The sequence below is a fragment of the Xenopus tropicalis genome, chromosome 1, assembly GCF_000004195.4.
Source record: "Xenopus tropicalis strain Nigerian chromosome 1, UCB_Xtro_10.0, whole genome shotgun sequence".
NCBI lineage: Eukaryota > Metazoa > Chordata > Amphibia > Anura > Pipidae > Xenopus > Xenopus tropicalis.
The window spans coordinates 92,758,022-92,778,407 of NC_030677.2; the positions used below are offsets into that span (position 1 = coordinate 92,758,022).

Below are 20,386 nucleotides of genomic sequence, written 5' to 3' on the forward strand. Positions count from 1 at the left end.
TGATTGTAACTTATGTATGGAATTAAAGGAGAAAGAAAGGTAAAAACTAAGTAAGCTTTATCAGAAAGGTCTATGAAAATACAGCCATAAGCACTCGCAGAAATGCTGCACTGACTTCTATGAAAAAAGATTGTTGTGTCTGTAATTCCTGTGCCAGAGACATGTAGTCTTACTAACTGAGCATGTTTAGTTTGGTTTGCATGTCTGTGCAGGAGTGAGGCAATATGGAAACTTTCTTTACACAGCTCAGCATTTTTTCTTCCTGTTTGGCTTCAGATCTCTTGAACAGGTGAAATATGGGGAGACTTAAGGGCACTATTGAGACAACTGAAGGTATGCCTGCAGCTTGAGATTAACTCTTTACTAGCCTTTCCTTCTCCTTGAAAATGCAAAAAAAACTACCAGAGTTACAATTAAATATTTAGAATGGAAAAAGAATGAAAGGAAAGTAGCTAATAGGAGTCATAAATCAATTTACATTATACAGTTAAACTTGTAGATTTATTTTGCTTTGTAACCTTTTTAGCCCAAATTACCTTCAACTAAGGTGGCTTCTTTTGGCAGAGTAGAGTAACTGATGTATTCAAGTTTAGCACATTATTTCAGTCCTGTATCTTCCACAATACAGAAGCAGACTTTAGGATATTTGAAAGATCCAAAGTCTTTTAGTATAATTTAGTGCTCCCCTCCAAAATTGTTGGATGAGTCTCTAAACACATGTACTTTGAGCACACATCGGAGGTTTGTGTGTACAATTTGGGCACTCTATAGGGAGTAAGATATACCCAGTTGAGGAACTTGATTTCAGATATTAGTATTGGCCAATTAAGAAACTGAGTCTGAAATGCATGTCTGAGTTATAAGTACTCAAAGAACACTGACAAATGGTGGTTCTCCCTTAGTGCCTGTAACTGTTTTTTAGTTCCTCATTAACTACAGTACCATATGTATCATATCTAAGTGTTTTATTTCAAATGCAGCTCATCTACTAATTGCCGTACTTTACAATTCAGTAAATATATGTTCCCCCAAATGGGTGTCCACCTTGACTAGAATTGCCAGTGAGCATCAAAGCAGTCGTGATGTAATACAGGATGGCCTTCAGTATAGAAGTTTGGCTAGTGCTTTGAACTGACTGGCCAAAAAGTTTAAGGTTAGGCAATTCAAGACCACCTCGCCTTGCAGGGGTTTGGAGGATTTTAAAATAAATGGTAAGGGTGATATTGTTCCCAGAAGATTTGCATACAATGGCGTTCACTTGCACAGGGAGCATATAGTGGGGGGGGGGGATTTGAGTAGAAAAAACATATGAAAGAGTCCTATATCTGGTAGGGCGGCAGAGGTCCCCAACCTTTCTCACTCGTGAGCCACAGTCAAATGTAAAAAGACTTGGAGAGCAACATCATAAAAGTTTATGGAGGTGCCAAATAAGGTCTAGGATTGGCCATTAGCTAGCCTCTATGCACACTATCAGCCTTTATTTGGTAGTAAATCTTGTTTTTCTAAAGTTAGCATCTTTAAACTTTTTGCAGTTCCTATGTATAATAATCCTCGGGTGTTTAAATGAATGCATCACCTGAAGCAGTGGGTTATCCACTGGAGGCATTGGATCAATAGAAAAGATTACTGATTTTAATTTAGTTTCAACCATGACTTCAGAGCACCTTCTGGGTTAATGAGATACAAAAGCAGAATTTTTTTTTTTTAGCAAGACAGTCTCTGATATATATAGCTAATGGCTTAACAGCTAGAGCAAAAGGAATGGAGAAATAGGACATCTGGCTTGTCTTAGGCACAAGTGTAACAATGTATAAGAGTAGGCCATTACCAAAACCCTTCCCTTTGGGCTGTGTTATAATTCCTTAAATTCAGGCTTGGAATCAAGCTCTGAATCCATATTAAAGTGATACTGACAGATACTGACAGCTTCTAATGTTAAATGACTCCTGCTGCACAAATATGGCAGCCCCCTCATAAAGGAATATGGAGGATCATTTAGGTAATGTAATAACTTGTATGGCAATAACTTTTATGGCAACATTATAAAGCTCATGCAGATATAAAAAAAAAGTTTCATTCCTGGTGCCAGAATCTCACATTAGAATGTACAAAAAATGCTTTAGCTGTATCTGAACATAACACAGTTCTATGTCCAGTGTTATTGTGCTCAAGGGCCAGGTTGTTGTAGACTAGAGCCTTTTTTAAAGGAGAAGGAAAGGCTAATAAAGAGTTAATCTCAAGCATACCTTCAGTTGTCTCAATAGTGCCCTTAAGTCTCCCCATATTTCACCTGTTCAGATGATCAGAAGCCAAACAGGAAGAAAAACGCTGAGCTGTGTAAAGAAAGTTCCCATAATGCCTCACTCCTAGACCGAGACCAAGTGTACATGCTCAGTTTGTAAGATTATGGGTCAGCTTACTGCTAATTGGCTCAGATCCACATTCCTATGAGGGGGGAGTGATTTCTTAGCATTCTTGAGGGAGGGGGGAGCAGGAGAGGGGTGAGAGCAGAGAGCTGTGTGTCTCTGGCACAGGAATTATAGACCCAACAGATCTTTTGACAGAGAAGTCAGTGCCTGTACTATTTGCTTGTTCGGGGGCTCACAGTCCTTCCCACTACAAATAAGAAACTGATTAATATTTCAATTAGCGCTCACGCTCACCCAATTGAATAATATTCACTCACTGCTTCCTTTTGGTGACCCGGCTGCCATGCCCCAGACCCGCAGCATGGGGAGATTCAACTTCAGTAGCCAGCACGAGTGCATGCTGTTTTGTGCTGGCTATTGAAGAGAAGTCAGTGCAGCATTTCTGTGAGTGCTTATGGCTGTATTTACATAGACCTTTCTGATAAAGCTTACTTAGTTTTTACCTTTCTTTCTCCTTTAATCTTCGCTTTACATAGTTGTTAGGAGCTGAAACTAAATGTTTTGTGTGTTTATTCCATAAGATTTTTTTTACTGGTTGTCTACAACAGGGGGCTCAAACTCAATTTACCTGGGGGCCGCAGGAGGCAAAGTCAGGATGAGGCTGTTCCGCATAAGGGATTTCACAAAAAAAAGTACTCAAATGTCATTATTAACAGTTTTAATTATTTCTTCTGAACATGAAGTGTCCTGAACATGAATAGAACATTGAGTGAAGATCATGAACAGTTCTTCTGAACATGGCATCTTTTGCCTACTCCTTGCTGCCAGAGACTTGACAGCGCTTCTTCTCACAAATCTGAACCACATTTGGCTTTAGAGAGGAAGCAGTTGAGACCCTCAGTATGGCTTGAAGATGATCATCATTAAGTCTAGACCTGTACTTTGACTTATTGAAGTTCAAGGTGGAGAATAACTTTTCACACAAATATGTGCTCCCAAAAAGGCACATGGTGCGCTTGAACATTCGGGGAAGCTGGGGGGCAATTCTCTCAAAAATTGCACATGCGTGTCTGCTTTTCCACTCATCTCCCTGAACTTGGCTTTGATATCAGAGTTGCATTGCAGGTCAATGAGCTCCATTTGAAGCACAGGAGGGGCATCTTGCACATCAAAGGAAAGGGGGTCCACAAAAATTTGGAAAGTGGCTCTGTGCGTTTTGAAGTCTGCAAATCTGTGATCAAATTCTTTCTCTAGCTTAAAAATAGCATCAACATATTTCTCACCACTGAATGGTATGCCTGCATCCACAAGTTCCTTGCATGCTGGGAAATGGCAAAGGTTTGTCTGAGAGAGCTGGGATTTCCATAACACAAGTTTTGTGGAGAATGCTCTGACGTTGTCATAGGCAGCACTGACGAGCTGCCCCTGGCCTTGTAACATCTTGTTTAGTACATTCAGCCTTTGTGTGATGTCAACAAGAAAAGCTAAGTCCATGAGCCATTTGTGATCACTCAACTCAGAAACAGCCTTCCCATTCTTCTCCATGAAGGCTTTCACTTCTTCTCTCAACTCAAAAAATCTTTTCAGGACATTTCCCCTGCTGAGCCAACGTACCTCGGTGAAATAGAGCACATCTCCATATTCTAACCCCATTTCCTCTAAAAAAGCACGGAACCTCCTGTGGGTTAAGCCCCTGGATCTGATTTGGTTGACGCATTTCACAACAACAGACATCACATTGTCACAAGGCAGGCATTTGCTGCAAAGGGCCTGCTGATGGATAATGCAGTGAAGAGCAATCGCCTCCTCTTCTACACCCTCCTCTTCAAGTTTTTTTTTAACAAGTGCCACTAGTCCATTTTTCCTCCCTGTCATCGATGGCGCTCCGTCAGTTATTATTCCAACAAACCTCTTCCATGGCAAACCTGCATTCTCAATGGCATCACACAGATGATGAAATATCTCATTAGCGGTGGTCTGGCCATGCATTGGAATTATTGTGAGCAGCTCCTCCATCAATTCAAAATTGCAATCAACACCACGGACATAAATTGTGAGCTGAGCAGTGCCTGTTATGTCTGTGCTCTCGTCAAGAGCAACTGAGTATGCATCAAAACATTTGGCTTTCTCACACAGTTGATGATAAATGTCACTTGACATGTCAGAAATGCGCTCTGCCACAGTGTTGGCAGAAAGACTGATTTTGCTAAACTGACCTTTCTTTTCTGGACAGATAATACTTGCAACCTGTAACATTTTTTAACAAACTCTCCTTCTGTGAATGGTTTCCCTGCCTTAGCAATCATCTCACTAACCATGTAACTAGCTTGGACTGATGCAACATTCTCTTTGGTTGCTTTCTTGAAGAAATCTTGTTGCCTCATTAGACATGCTTTAAGACTGGCAACCCGCTTGGCTCTCTCATCCCCTTGATATTTTGCACATTCCTCAGCATGTTTAGTGGAATAATGGCGTTTCAAGTTGTATTCCTTGTGCACTGCAACTTTCTCTGTGCAAATAAGACATGTGGGGATGCCCCTGTGCTCAACAAAGAAATACTGCATCTCCCACTTTTCCTGAAATTGTCTGTGCTCATCATCAATCTTTCTCTTCACTGCAGGCTTTGATGAAGTCATGATGAAGTATGACAAAATCTAATTCTGTACTAAACTTCTCTCCCTTGTGTCTGTTCTAATTCTAATTGGCTTTCAAGGGATATAATGCAAGGCACAACGTTCTGTGTGCACAATTAGCTGCTAAGCAGGAGCTACTGCGACCGAACTACAACTCCCAGCATTCCCAATATTCATCCACAGAGGAAACAGGCACCTACCTCAAATGTGACAGAAATGGTCCCTTGAATCATACCAGAGGCGAACGCGCAACCACAGGCTTCAGACAGATCAGCAGGGACAGATTCAGCAGATCCAAATTTGACGCTAGGCAGGGACTGTACTCCCACAACATACAGAGAGAAAACAGCAGGCGTGGCTTACGAGGGACGCGACGCTGGCCCGGAAGCGCTTACAATACTGACACTCCTAGATGCCGGCGGTGACATCGCTAGTGCAGAGAGCGCAATTGCGCTCTCTGCACTAGAAGAGCCGAATTTCCGGTTTAAAAACCGGAAATTTGGCTCTTAAAGTTACCAGGAGCGGCTTTTTGGGGGCTCTGGGGCACTTCTGCCGACGGAGCCCGACTTCTGCGCCAGCTCCCCTTGGTGCGGGCCACAAAATATTGTATGGAGGGCCGCAAATGGCCCGCGGGCCGTGAGTTTGAGACCCCTGGTCTACAAAATATATCTGCACTTCTGTTTAGTTGTGTTCTGGCAATTGCCCAGCCAAATTATACCATTATTTGCAGCATGAATGATTTATTACTTTAATATTTCTATCTGATGTTAATAAAATACTAAAGGAAGTAAGCTAAAATTTAGCGATGTGGCAAAAATCATGTGGTGCATGGCACATATTAACCTCTAAATTAGGGATGCACCGAACCCACCCTGCTGAATCCCGAGCCGAATCCTAATTAGCATATGCTAATTAGGATTGGGAAGGGCTAAAATTTGCAGTGTGCAGCAAAGAACCCCCCCCCTAAATTTTAACCCTTTCCGAATGCATATGCTAATTTGTGCTAATTTGGATTCGGTTCGGCTGGGACCGTGGATTCGGCCGAAACCAAATCCATAAAAAAAAAAGGCTGGATTCGGCCTGAATCCTGAACCGAATCCGGGATTCTGTGCATCCCTACTCTAAATCGTACTTTTATTTCTTTTTTGCGTAATGATGCTTTTAATTTTTGTTTTTTTAGGTACCACCAGGGGGTAATCAGAGTCAGTTTGAAGAAATAGATATTCCTGTGGCTCTCCTTAGCTACAGTGACATGCTGGATATTGGCAAAGTAAGTAGCCGGCAAAACTAGACACATGACTTGTCATCCATAATGAGGGTTTATTCAGCCTCACAGTATCGGATTGATACACTTTTTGCTGCTAATTGTTAAATTCTCTATTAGGTAGGATTGGAAATTAAGGGACTAATAGGCTGACTGGTTGATGAACAGTGAGCTATGTGGGTGGTAAATCATCACCTAGGGACAGAGCTAGTATCACAAATTAAGCACCAGTGTACTTGCCTGTAAATTTGTAGTTCCCCATCCTTCCCTGAAGCGTTCATCTACCTGTTCATCTCCCATTCCCATCCTTTTGACATACAGCTCTACACCCTGTGAAGTCACTGCCCCTATGACTTCACTACCTGTCACCTTAAGCATAGGCCATTAACTTTTACTGACAAAGATGGCCGGGATGATGCAAAGTCTGCATTAGTAATAGTGTTCACAAAACGGTGCTTCCCTGCTTGCTTAATTGTGTAATTTCAAGACTAAAGGAAACCAGATTTAAATAATTTATATGGTGTAGTAAAGATTATTTTGCTGCACAAACACAATAAAAAACAATTTGGAATTATGTTTTTTTAGGGTGGCCAGTCCACTTTAAAAACAGAGTAGATCAGGTAACATATTTCAGTGGGAAACACCATTGACAAGAGAACACATCAGGATACACTAATTAAACATGGATGTGTGACTTATACACCTAATTTTTTATGGGCATTTTACAGTGGTAGTTGCATCAGGGGGCCATTCAAACCCTTTGTAAAATTCTGTTCCCTCTTAATTATGGCTGATAGATGCCACTTTACTCCGCTAAGAGTACACGGGATCTGTGACTGCAGTCATGCTTGATAAATTGGCCCCTTTACAGAAAACATTTCTTTTGAAGCATATCCTTATTTTCTGGTCTTGGTTCTAGATTTATGGTGCTCTTTGTTAAGATTTACTGATTCACCGCAGACCTGATAAGCAGGCTTTCGGTCTACTATTTTCAGTCTATTTATCAAAGCTCACAGGCTACGCATCAGAGTAACATACCAGCCTACCATTCTTCAAAGTAGAAAGTACACTCATGGAGACATCAGATCTGTGGAAAGCATAAATATTTTATATACATATGGCTTACAGCCAGCAATATCCTGGTATTTATTCAAGTAGCACACTGATTCTTAACCTGTGGGTTGGGACCCTGTGCTGTTTATGATGGGTCTTCAGGAGCCTGCTTTGTAAAGGGAAATGTTCTGCTAGTCAGTATTAATTAAATAAGGTGCAGAATTAATTCAAAATAAATTATTTTGGGTTGTCAAGAATATCTACAGTTTGGTCCCAATGAGCAAGGTCAAACAAATTAGCAGTCCACTGAGAAACCCTCTGTATAACTAAATCACTCACTTACCCCAGATAAGGTCTGTTATTTTTTTATATAAAGAGCAGCTTATTATGCATAGGCTTTTTTAGAACCAGAAAACAGAATGTCACTTTGGTTTTTATTTTAAATTTTAACCCGTTTAGTTAAAAAAATAACATACCACAGATATTTCCTAAGTAAAAGCAATACGCAATATGTATGTTCAGTGCATGCCTTGTTCATTGAATGAATGTTGAAAGGAGTATGCAGTCACAGTAAATGTACTGTAAAAAATAGTCTCTTTACCAGAGAAAGTATTGTTTCCTTAAAGGAGAAGGAAAGGCTAGTAAAGAGTTAATCTCAAGCTGCAGGCATACCTTCAGTTGTCTCAATAGTGCCCTTAAGTCTCCCCATATTTCACCTGTTCAGAAGATCAGAAGCCAGGAAGAAAAAAGACTGAGCTGTGTCAAGAAAGTTCCCATAATGCCTCAGTCCTGGACAGACACCCAGACCCAGTGAACATGCTCAGTTTGTAAGACTATGAGTCAGCTTTCTGCTGATTGGCTCAGATCAACATTCTTAAGGGGGGGGGAGCTCGTAGTATTCTTGAGGGAGGGGGGAGCAGCAGAGAACAGAGAGCTGCGTGTCTCTGTCACAGAGATTACAGACGCAACAAATCTTTTTTTCAGTGCAGCATTTCTGTGAGTGCTTATGGGTGTATTTACATAGACCTTTCTGATAAAGCGTACTTTAGTTTTTACCTGTCTTTCTCCTTTAAGAATGTTGAAAATCCATGTCTGCAGTATCTGATCCTTTTATTTTATATTTGCTCTTAGAATATATATTTAAATGTGTAATATACTGTCTTTCAATTTTTTACTTTACTTGTTCTTTATGTTATAAATTTTTTTTTTGCTTTATTCCAGACATTTGGAAAGTCTGTGAAAGTGGCTATGTATGCACCAAATGAACCTGTGCTGGACTACAACATGGTCATTATCTTTTTGATGGCTGTTGGAACTGTTGCAGTTGGTGGTTATTGGGCAGGAAGCCGTGATGTTAAAAAGTAAGGGTCACTCAGGAGGCAGCAGTACCCCCCTTTTTTAATACTAGTTCAATGAGTAGGGCTTGCACTGAACATACTTTTTTTACCTGTTGGTGGGGGTTATGTATGTGTTTTTTTTGTAATTTTTTTGCACTAAACAGGGCAAAGTCCGAAGATCAAAGTAAAGTCACATTCTACTTTCAGTTTGTATAGGCAAAATCGATACCTTCAGCAGTTCAGTAAGAAGCCCTCCATGTAAACAAATCATACCTTTCCCCTGACTGCAACCTGTTAGGCCATGTAATATGCAGCAGCTTATTATACAAAGGGCTTCTCAGTAGACTTATGATATATTTTAAATTCTGCTTGTATGAACCAGAAAGTAGAATGTGTCTTTACTTTTATTTTAGGTCTTGCTCTGTTTAGTGCAAAAAATAAAAAACATGTATTTTCCTACTTCGGTAAATGTATGTTCAGCACATGTACTATTGCATAAAGTTTAAAAAAAATTAAAAAAAATCTTGCTGCCTCTATAAAGAATAATCACTACAACTAACTGTGATTGTAAACCTTTTTACTTAATGTGTAATGATTTCTTATTGCTATAAAAGACCTTGTGCAGCAATACTCACTGAAACTTTGTATTATAATAAATAATGTGCCCCTTGTTATAAAATATGAGAATATTAAGTCACCTCAAAGTTCCATGACATAAACAGCAGGGAAAATAAGCATTGTAAAATTCAATGCTTTTCTCTGTAAATATATTAATGTTGCTAAAATTAAAACAAATAAGTCCATTAGCATACTGGTTGATGGCAGCAGATCAGATTCCATTCATCCTTTCTTCAATTATATGAAATCTGCCAGTACCATATGCTGAAAAACAGCCCCACACACTGATGTTTCCACCTCCAAATGTCACTGTTGGTATGATGTTTTTGGGGTGATATGCAGTGCCATTTTTTCTCCAAACATGGTGTGTGCAATGACATCCAAAGAGTTTAATTTTCGTCTCATCTGACCAGGCTATATTCTCCCAGAATTTTATTGGCTTAGTTTAAACAAGCTTCAACATGCTTTTTCTTCAGCAGTGCACCGTGAGCGTGCATGGAGGCCATGTCTGTTGAGTGCATTACTTATTTTTTCTTTGAAACAACTGCACCTGCTAATTCAAGGTCTTGCTGAAGCTCTCATTGGCTCTTGTACAACTCTTGGCTCTTGGACTGACTCCTCTGTCAGAAATCTTGATGATGTTCTTTCTACTTCTGGATTATGGCCCCAACGGTGGTCATTTGAACATTCAGAGGCATAAAAATATGTCTGTAACCAATGCCATCAGTATGTTTTGCAACAATAAGGTTGCAAAGATCTTGAGAGAGCTCTTTGCTTTTACTCATCATGAAATTCTTCTTGTGTGATACTTTGGTAATGAGAAACCATTTTATAGGCCATCAATTAGGACTAAACCAGCTGATATTAATAAGCACTAATAGGGGGCAGGATTACTGATTTCAGCAGGTTTCTTGGCTTTCCATGTTTTTTTTGTACATCCTTTTCTTCATGTGTTCAATATGTCCCTGCTGTATAAGAGCACTTGGCCTCACGGTGATAGATCTCCTTTGTGACTTATGTGTAATATCCTTATATTTGACAATAAGGGGGTACTTTATTCACTATATAATCATCACTGTACATATTGTAGGTGGTTAATTTAGATAGTGGTTACAATAGCTTATACTTGAAGGGGATATTTTACATACTGATTGAGTATATTTTTTTTCCCATGTATGTTTGTCAAAGAAAAATGTTTTGTTTTCGTTTATTACATATGGGTGTCTCCAGGACACCTGGCCATACCTAAACAATTCCAAAGGCAGGCAGGCAACCTGAGTCAGCTTCACTTCAGCAGGACAGTTGGTTTATAACTGTTAGTGCTGAGTGTAAACCATAATCACCATATTTATTTTCTATGCCGGCTTACTGCTACACTGTTCTGCTGAAGGCAGTGACATTATTAAGGTACCTTCAGCTGCTAACACAGTCTAAAAACAGTACTTGTCATGAAGGCAGGCATCTATGCATAGATGTAAATAAAACTAAAGTGAAAATTTATTTTTAGTAAAATACATTAAAATTAAAATAAGTATTGATGTGGTACCTAAATAATTACACTTTAATTTTACAGACAGTCTAGTATAAAACTATTAATTTGAAGTGTGTGTATTATACACAATTCTGAACACACACCATTGGCTTAACTGATGTATTTTCAAGGAGCATCTTATGACATTTGAGGTCCATCCCTGTTGGCAGCCTTTTTGTTTGTTGTAGACTAACACATTCTTTCTTGCTATATTTCAGAAGGTACATGAAGCACAAGAGAGATGATGGATCAGATAAAAAGCAAGATGATGAGACTGTGGATGTTACCCCTATAATGATCTGTGTATTTGTGGTTATGTGTTGCTCAATGCTGATTTTGCTGTATTACTTTTACGATCACTTAGGTATGTAGCAAAACCTATGATTTTAGTTCTTTAATGTATATTTAATTATCGATGGTCATATAACTTTGTCTATGTATTAATTTACATTTCACTCATTGTACCTCTTAGATATTAACATAGTTAATAATAGGCAAACACATGGCTGTGAAATAATGACCCTTTTGTAGTTGTAGGGATTTTCAAAAAAAAAAAATCTTACCTTGACCGGCCTTAAAAATGCCCACCCTTTTTCACTGAACTGATTTCCCTACAAAATGTTAGTACCCTCCCATGATTATAATCTTTTATCTGGTACTTTGCACACCTGTAAGCAGAAAACTGCACTGTAGAACATTATTCGCCTCAATCTTCTTTTCTCCAGGCCATGGAAGGTGCATGGTTAGTAGAGTGAAGAAGCTGACTTTTTGCATCTAAGTTCAGCTTTCACTCTGCTGTTTATGTGCTTGCCCAGACTGGAACATAGATGCACCCAGTTTTTGGCAAGCAGGAGCAATGGTCCTGAGTATCAGGTCAGCATTATAATCACATTTTGGAACCCCCCAATGATTAAACCTTTACATTTGCTTTAAGTCCATCACCCCAAAATTGTATATTCATATACGTTTTGCAAAATATAATTGATATAAATCTCTCTTTTTGCAGTGTATGTGATCATTGGAATATTTTGCCTTGCTGCATCGATTGGTCTATATAGTTGTCTGTCTCCATTTGTCCGCAGATTTCCTTTTGGAAAATGCAGGTGAGGGTCTAAGGCTTACACGCTTTGTGGGACTAATGTGTCTGCCTTCAGTCAGAATTCCCAATGCTACATCTCCCATATATATATATATATATATATATTCCTAAGTGTATGGATCAAAAATTAAAACTCCTGTTCTGTAATAAGCAATGTTTGTTTGTGTTTTTTTAAAGGGTGCCAGATAATAACCTGCCTTACTTTCACAAGCGACCGCCTTTTTGGAAGCTACTGCTGGCTGCTTTCTGTATTGTGGTCAGTGTTATCTGGGGAGTATACAGAAATGAAGATCAGTAAGTATTCTTGTTAATGCAGCAAAAGTAATTTGTGTCACTCACGCCTTAAAATAAAAAAGTAAGACACAAAGGTACGAGAGTTTTTATCGCCCAGATTTATTGCCTTCTTAATAACTTTTTGAAATAAGATGCTATACACAGTTACTAGAGGAACTGATTTCATTATCACACAGAATGCATTTCTTTTAGGTGGGCCTGGGTTCTTCAAGATATACTTGGAATAGCATTTTGCCTCTACATGCTGAAGACAATCAGAATGCCCACATTTAAGGTATTTTTGAGATATATCAACTGCTATTTATTCTGGGCATTTTGTAACCTTAGCTGGCTTATCTGAAATATGTGTAATGCAGGAACAACCTAAACAAAAATAATCCCTACTCGGAAGCATTTTATGTAAAATGTTTCTACACTGTAGAATATTTATCTAGATGATTGACAAGGTGCTATCTTTTTCAACAACATTGTTTTAAAATGTATTTCTGACAAGACAACATTCTTTGTTAAGCTGCACCTTTACTCTCTAAAATGGATGAGATTTGAGTCTTGTTTAAGCCTAGTATAGGTGGCAAAAATTCAAGTAGAGGAATGAAACCGTTTGCCTCCTTTTCGTATGTTAGAACTAACCACCTGTGGAGAAGGTGAATAAAATTGTTGTAATCAAATGCAAACTATATGAAAGGAAGTTAATGTTGATACAGTTTTCTACCAGCGACTCCTATTATTGTTAAGTAGCTGCTTAAGTAGCTCTGTGTGTCTAAGGGCTCTGGCACATGGTGGGATGGTATTTCGGGGAGATTAGTCACCCGCGGCAAGGGAGATTTGTTGCGGGCGACTAGTCTCCCCGTGTGCCAGAGCCCTAAAGCTTCACTTACTGGTCCTCCAGGCTTTGTTGATTACTGGCCACCCTGGTAATTAGATTTAAAAATGGTTAGGTTTGTATATGTTTGTTGCTGACAAGTCTTTTTTCAGCATATACAACTAAAGTCTTTAAGCATTTACAGCTGAGATTTTTTTTTTTTTTTTTTTTACCACAGTTAACCCTTTAAGTGCCACAGGACGTAGAATCTACGTCCTGTGTATAAAAGTACCTAAGTGCCACAGGACATAGATTATACGTCCTGCTGCACTTCCGGGTTTGGGAGCAGAGGAGCGGCTTTTCAAGCTGCTCCTTTGCTCTCCACTCGTTCCCCAGCCCCTAGGCAACGAGCACACGAGTGGCCCTTGGGGCGCGATTGTCCAGGGGCCCCATAGCAAAAGCCTGCAATGCACGTGGCTTTCACAGCACTGCCTCTCCCTTCCCCAGCTCCCCCTTCCTTCCTGCACCGCCCACTCAGACCCAACTGCAGCTGCCTGTCTCCTGTGTCTCTCCTCTCTTCCACTTGCGATCTCCAGCTTCTTCTGCCCAAGTAAGTGCCAAATACACACACACACAAACACATCTCACACAATCTCACACTTATTACACTAATGCACACTTATACTTACACACAAACCCATACATTTTGGGAGGGGGGGTTGGGGGGTGTCACACATTCACAGCACTTAGAGCACTCACACTTACTTTCACACACATGCACACAACACATTTTGCCTAGTGTACACACACACACTGTAATTTTGTATTTTTTTTTTTTATCGAATCGTTTTTATTCTTGCCTGAAAAAAATGTTTTATTGCCATTGCGGATAGCGTATTCGCTAACCGCACTGCGCAATACCTTTTGTGTATTATTTTGGTGTTTTTACTACATTTTCTGTAATTTTGGTGCATTTTTAGGTATTTTATTGCATTTTTAGCCATTTTATTGCGCTTTCAGTTATGCATAGTTGTTGTTCGCTTAACTTTGTCTGTATAACTTATTTGTCCAAGCCAAAATACTCAAACTGTTATTCTGACCGCAGCTATTACTAGGCAAAACAAAAACATTTATTTTAGTGATTTTTTTATTTTTTTATTTTTAGCAATTTTATTGCATTTCACATTGTTCTTTGTTACTTGTCTTTGCACATGGACATTTTGTCTGCTGTATGTCAATCTGGCTTCCTCTGTACCCCACATAGTTTGGTAAATCTATTCATATTGGGCATCAAACTGTTCAGGAGACCCCTGGCGTTCATACTTAGTGTTTTATGTTGGTATGTTACTAAATGTGGGGTACATAATGGGGCAACATGCACGCTTTCAGAAATGTCACAAAAACCATTCTGTTTAGCATAGCTGTGTAGTTTGGTAGTTTGCAGTATAAAGATGTATTTACCCATTTTTGTTTTGTCAAAATGTGTACTTTCGGTAAAAATTTTTGGTTTTCTAGGGTCTGTTAGGGGGTCATAATACACACACCGGGTGCAAAAACTGCATGAGCTGAAGCGTCTTATGTGAAAATTCATATGCACTATTTTTATTTGGGTGCCCCTGTACGGCACGTAGTTTGGCCAGTATATGCATATAGGGCATCAAACTGTTCAGTAGAGCCCTGGCGTTCATATTTAGAAAGTTTTATGTTGATATGTTACAAAATGTGGGGGTACATAATGAGGTAAAATGCAAGCTTTGTGACGATTTTCAGTAATGTCATAAAAACCATTTTGTTTAGCATAACTTTGTAGTTTGGTAGTTTGCAGTAGAAAGTTGTATTTACCCATTTTTGTTTTGTCAGAATGTGTACTTTCAGAAAATATATGGTTTTCTAGGGTGTCCGTACTGTTAGGGGGTCTTATGGCACATAATACACATACGGGGTGCAAAATTTTGCACGAGCCAGAGCGTCTTATGGGAAAATTCATATGCACTATTTTTATTTGGGTGCCCCTGTACACCACATAGTTTGGTAAATCTATGCATATAGGGCATCAAACTGTTCAGTAAATCCCTGGCGTTCATATTTAGAATGTTTTATGTTGATACGTTACAAAATGTGGGGGTACATAATGAGGTAAATTTTGTGACAATTTTTAGAAATGTCATAAAAACCGTTCTGTTTAGCATAACTTTATAGTTTAGTAGTTTGCAGTAGAATGATGTATTTACCCATTTTTGTTTTGTCAGAATTTGTACTTTCGGAAAATGTATAGTTTTCTAGGGTCTTTTGGCACATAATGCACATGCCGTTAGCTTATATTGCAGCGTATACACTTTGTATGCACTAATTTCCTTTTGGGGTCTCTAAATGCCAGATAATTCAGTGATCCTATGCACAATGGGCATCAAACTGTTGAGTGGACCCTTGGCTTTCAGATTTAGGGTGTGTTTTCTTGGTACCTAATGTTATGTGGGAGATATGTGCTTGAACGTGGAAGATTTGAAGCGATTTTTTAGGATTTTCGTAATTTTTAATAGAATCAAAAATATATGGTTTCCTGGGGTAAACCTAATGTTCCAGGATTTTTGGCTTTGAAATCTAAAGTATGCCATATTCTGCTGTAATGCTTTGAAAATTTGGTAATTTACTGCTGGGAGTTTTTGATCTTAGAAGTCAGAAATCTCCATAAAACTATACATGTCCGGTATTGGCACGTTCGGGAGACATGAGGCTTTCCAAATCAGTTGAATTTTTGTCATTAAAATAAAATATGTTTCTGGTATAAATCCCTATATCATGAAAAATAGCATTTTTTCTTTTTTTTTTGTATTTCAAGCTCTAAATCTTGTTCCAGAAGTGGAAATACACAAAAACTCAGGATGTTTTGGAAAGTTCTCCTGAAAAAAACAATATATAGTTTGCCTACCTAAACTTAACCCTTGCCCCAGTAAAAGCCCCTAAATTGAGAGAGCACCGAATGTTTACAAAACGTCTGGCACTGAGGGGAACTGAAATGTCAAATTCTGCTGGCACTTAAAGGGTTAAGTGAGAGTAAGGTTAATGTTAGAAATATTTATTAGTTTTATATTCTGTGTAACATTATTTTGTTGTTGTTTTAGCTTTAAAATTACTTTAATTAGTACCCAAAATAGCCTACCTTTCTTCCTCCATTCAGTCTCAGGTCGTTTCTAAATCACAAGTTAAAAATTGCAGCTCATTTAAGCTACTTCCTAGTAGTAGGCAGTAGACATGTCTTTAACCAACTTTGATCAAAAAGAGAAGAAGAAATGGGACTAGAAACAAAGCACCCAAAATACTGTTTCATTGTGACCCACTAGAATCGCTGCAGGTAAAATATTTAATAGCATAATCCTGCAAAAACTCCACCTCCTGCATTTTTGAACAATTATGCAAGACCAGGAAGAAGCTGAAATAATTTTTTTTTTGGCATATGATTTATAAACAACAACTGAGTGCAGGCAGAAAGGTATGTCATTCTGGGGTCTGTTTAAAGTTTTTTAAGAATTTTAAATAAAAAGACTTAAGTTTTAAAATATTCCTATCTTTCAAAACTAATAATACATTTTTCTGTTCCACCCTTTGGGGCAAATGGAACACGGGGTGCTTTGTCACCCAATAGAAATTGCACTCCATGCAGACAACAAAGCACCCAAAATACTGTTTCATTGTGACCCACTAGAATCACTGCAGTTAAAATATTTTCCTGAAAAACACTGCTTCCTGCATTTTCGAGCAATTATGCAATTAAATTTGTTTATCTGCAGTAATTGCTGCAGTCTGTAATCAAAGGTATATTCTTATGCTTTGTTGCCTGTGGGGGTGAACAGTTTCCTGTGAGTGATGAAGTGTGCCATTGCTCTAAACAACATCTCTTGCATAGCTGTTCTCATCTCATTTTGTTTACAACCCAATTCCCTATATCTATTATATATCTCTTTTGCAGGGCTGCACTTTGCTTTTATTTGTGCTCTTTATTTATGATGTGTTCTTTGTCTTCATCACTCCGTACCTCACCAAGGTAAGTCTTAGATTTCTTAGGAAACAAGATCTGGGCGTTTGCTCCCATAATTTAGCATTGAAAGTATTCCTGAACTAACTGCATTTGTGTTTTTTTTTCTAATTTTGAACACATTGGTTTGTGCCTGAATGAATACCATTCTATGTTTTGTTGTAAAAAATAAAAAAAACTATTTTATTTATATATATATATATATATATATATATATATATATATAATTTTCAATCCAAATGGTGTCCGCACTCCAAGGCTCAATATTCTGCGGGGTGCTTAGCCAAAATTATGTATGCATAGAAAATAATCATCTGTGGCCAGCACACCCTTCAATGTTTCATCAAAAAAATTTTTTATTGCAGATATATTGTTAAAACCAACGTTTCGGTCCTCGTTAGGACCTTTCTCCCGTCTATACTCTAGTATAAGCTGCATCCAAATATAAGCCAAGTTACCTAATTTTACCCAAGAAAACTGGAAAAACTTATTGACTCGAGTATAAGCCTAGGGTGGGAAATGCAGCAGCTACTGCTAAGTTTCAATAATCAAATAGTTAATAAAAGGACATTCAGCATGACCCCCTGTGAACTCTTCATAAATATATAATATTGGCAGCTGCAGATTAGGGAAAGGTGGATGGAGGACCATTTGACCCTCCTGCCTTGAAGAGTTACGGCACTGCAGGTTTTACTATGGGGCTAGGTTAAATACATAAACACCATGGAGTTGGAGCTTAAAATAATTTTACTCACCCCCATCTGGAAGGCTGTGCCCGATGCCTAGAACTTCTGATAAGCAGCTACTGTGAGGAAAGCACTGAATCTCCCACCAATCAGAGCAGTGTTCTCAACTGCTGCTTGTCAGAAGTTCTAGGTAAAGATCCTTCAGAGTAACAGGCTTCTGGATGGGGGTGAGAAAAGTTTGCCTCATAGTTTTCATTGTTTTACCTTTTTATTTGATTTTTTTTAACGGTCAGGCAAGTTTGGGAATGCTAAGGAATCTGTACTGTGCGGAATGGACACTCTAGAGCAGTGCTGTCCAACTGGCAGCCCGTGGCCCCCCACCTGTCTGGCTGCTTTGATGGCTTACCTTTGTGTAAGATTTAAATGGTATTAGTATGGAGATTAACTGGCCCCCTGCATTGCTCACGCCTCAGATTCAGGCTGTAATCCCCCTGTATTGTTAAACATGTAATCCCCTGTGATGATCACACTTTTTAATACCTACATTGTTCACCTCAGGCTCAGACTGTAATCACCCACATTGTTCACCTGTTCACACCTCAGACAGCAGTAGAAACCCACAAATAAACCCTGCGCTATAAAAAGAACATATACTGAGGTGGTACTGCAATTAAAAAGTTTTTTAATATATAGTTATTGTGCAGACTGTAGGAGCAGTGCCAGCATTGTGTCACTGTATGCTGCCTGTGCATGCCCTATGCTGCCTGTGTGTGCCATACTTTGCCTGCCCTATGCTGCTTGTATGTGCCATACACACAGGCAGCATAGGGCAGGCAGAGTATGGCACACACAGGCAGCATAGGGCAGGCAAAGTATGGCACACACAGGCAGCATAGGGCAGGCACAGTATGGCACACAGGCAGCATAGGGCAGGCACAGTATGGCACACAGGCAGCATAGGGCAGGCACAGTATGGCACACACAAGCAGCATAGGGCAGGCACAGTATGGCAAACACAGGCAGCATAGGGTAGGCACAGTATGGCAAATGCAGGCAGCATAGGGCAGGCACAGTATGGCGCACACAGGCAGGGTAGGGAAGACAGTATGGTGCACATAGGCAGGGTAGGGAAGGCAGAGTATAGCACACACAGGCAGCATAGGGCAGGCAGATTATGGCACACAGGCAGCATAGGGCAGGCAGAGTACGGCACACACAGGCAGGGTAGGGAATACAGAGTATGGCAGGTTTTTGTACTACCACCATTAATATGGGTGTGGTCATGCGATCACACTTGTTAAAGCCACACACCTGTCGCTGCTATACTCACTGCAATAGTGGTGCAAGCCTTCCGCAGGACTGGCAGGTCCTTATCCTCAATCGAACTCAATCGAACGTTTCTGTAATGGAGCTGCACACACATACATATGCAGTCGGGGAGCTTACCCCATTTATTATGACCACCTTGATCAACGTTTTGGGGGGATACAGCCTCCCTTCGTCAGGATATGGTCATGCGATAACATGGGTGTGGGTTAAAAAAAAGGGGAATGATCAAAACTGGCTTCCATTATCGGCGCTCGGTACCACAGAAGTTGGACAGCACTGCTCTAGAGTGATGGAATGAAACCATTGAGGGCACCTGGGCTTCTCATCCAGCCAGGTCCTCTAAAAGTGGGAAACTGATTACCTGTAACAGGTTTTCTCTGCTTTAAGTTTATGCCATCCTGCTGTGTGCGCTCCCATCGAAGCTGCCATACTAAGTATCAAGGTGTGCACGCAAGAGGGGGGGGTGTGAGCGACGAATGCCAGCGCAGCATATATCGACTCGAGTATAAGCCGAGGCTTTTCAGCACATTTTTGCACATTTTAGCTCATATACACTAGTATATCCGCACTCCACTTTTACTTACTGGCTTGGTAATTTTGCCCTATATAAAGTGCTTATTTAATGCAGCCCTCTGATGTGCATTACATATGCACATCATTACATTAACATTAACATTTATTTATAAAGCGCCAACATATTCCGCAGCGCTGTACAATAAGTGGGTTACATACATTGGACATACAGAGTAACATATAAAGCAATCAGTAACCGATACAAGAGGTGAAGAGGGCCCTGCCCAAAAGAGCTTACATTCTACATCACAGTTCTAAATAATGTTACTGAAACTTAGGGCTATGTCATACAGTACATAGTGTTTTATATGCAGGCAGTAAAATGCTTTCTGAGAAAACACCAGTACCTTTGTACAACCGACCCATGTCTATAAGCAATAAAGTAAATGACATTCTGCTCATCATACACAGTGTGTGGCTTTTGTATGCATTTTGTATTTTACATCACTGCTTACAGACAGTGAGGGTTTATTTAATTTAAACGGGGGTTTGGAAGCATATGTAATGTAGTAGAACTATGGTAATACGTAAGAGGTACTGTTACATATACTGTTCTATTGTTACTTTCAGTAATCCTGCATTTTCTTACTTGCTTAAAAGGAATCCAGTTCCTGTACAGGACCTGTTATCCAGAATGCTTGGGACCTGGAGTTTTCCGGATAAGGGGTCTTTCTGTAATTTGGACTTCCATACCTTAAGTCTACTAAAAAATTATTGAAACAATAGTTAAACCCAACAGGACTGATTTGACCCCAATAGGGATTC

General features: G+C 39.4%; 1 protein-coding gene across 4 annotated transcripts in view; it reads left to right on the forward strand.

Annotated features, from left to right (window-relative positions):
* The window catches only part of sppl2b (signal peptide peptidase like 2B), a 52,188-nt gene that overhangs the window by 12,203 nt on the left and 19,599 nt on the right, over positions 1-20,386 (forward strand). For all 4 annotated transcript variants that reach the window (XM_012966162.3, XM_012966156.3, XM_012966166.3 and 1 more), the window contains 7 exon segments: positions 6,183-6,272; positions 8,541-8,680; positions 11,024-11,169; positions 11,812-11,908; positions 12,082-12,198; positions 12,391-12,472; positions 16,968-17,042. In XM_012966162.3, the coding sequence (XP_012821616.2) occupies positions 6,183-6,272; positions 8,541-8,680; positions 11,024-11,169; positions 11,812-11,908; positions 12,082-12,198; positions 12,391-12,472; positions 16,968-17,042 (747 nt within the window).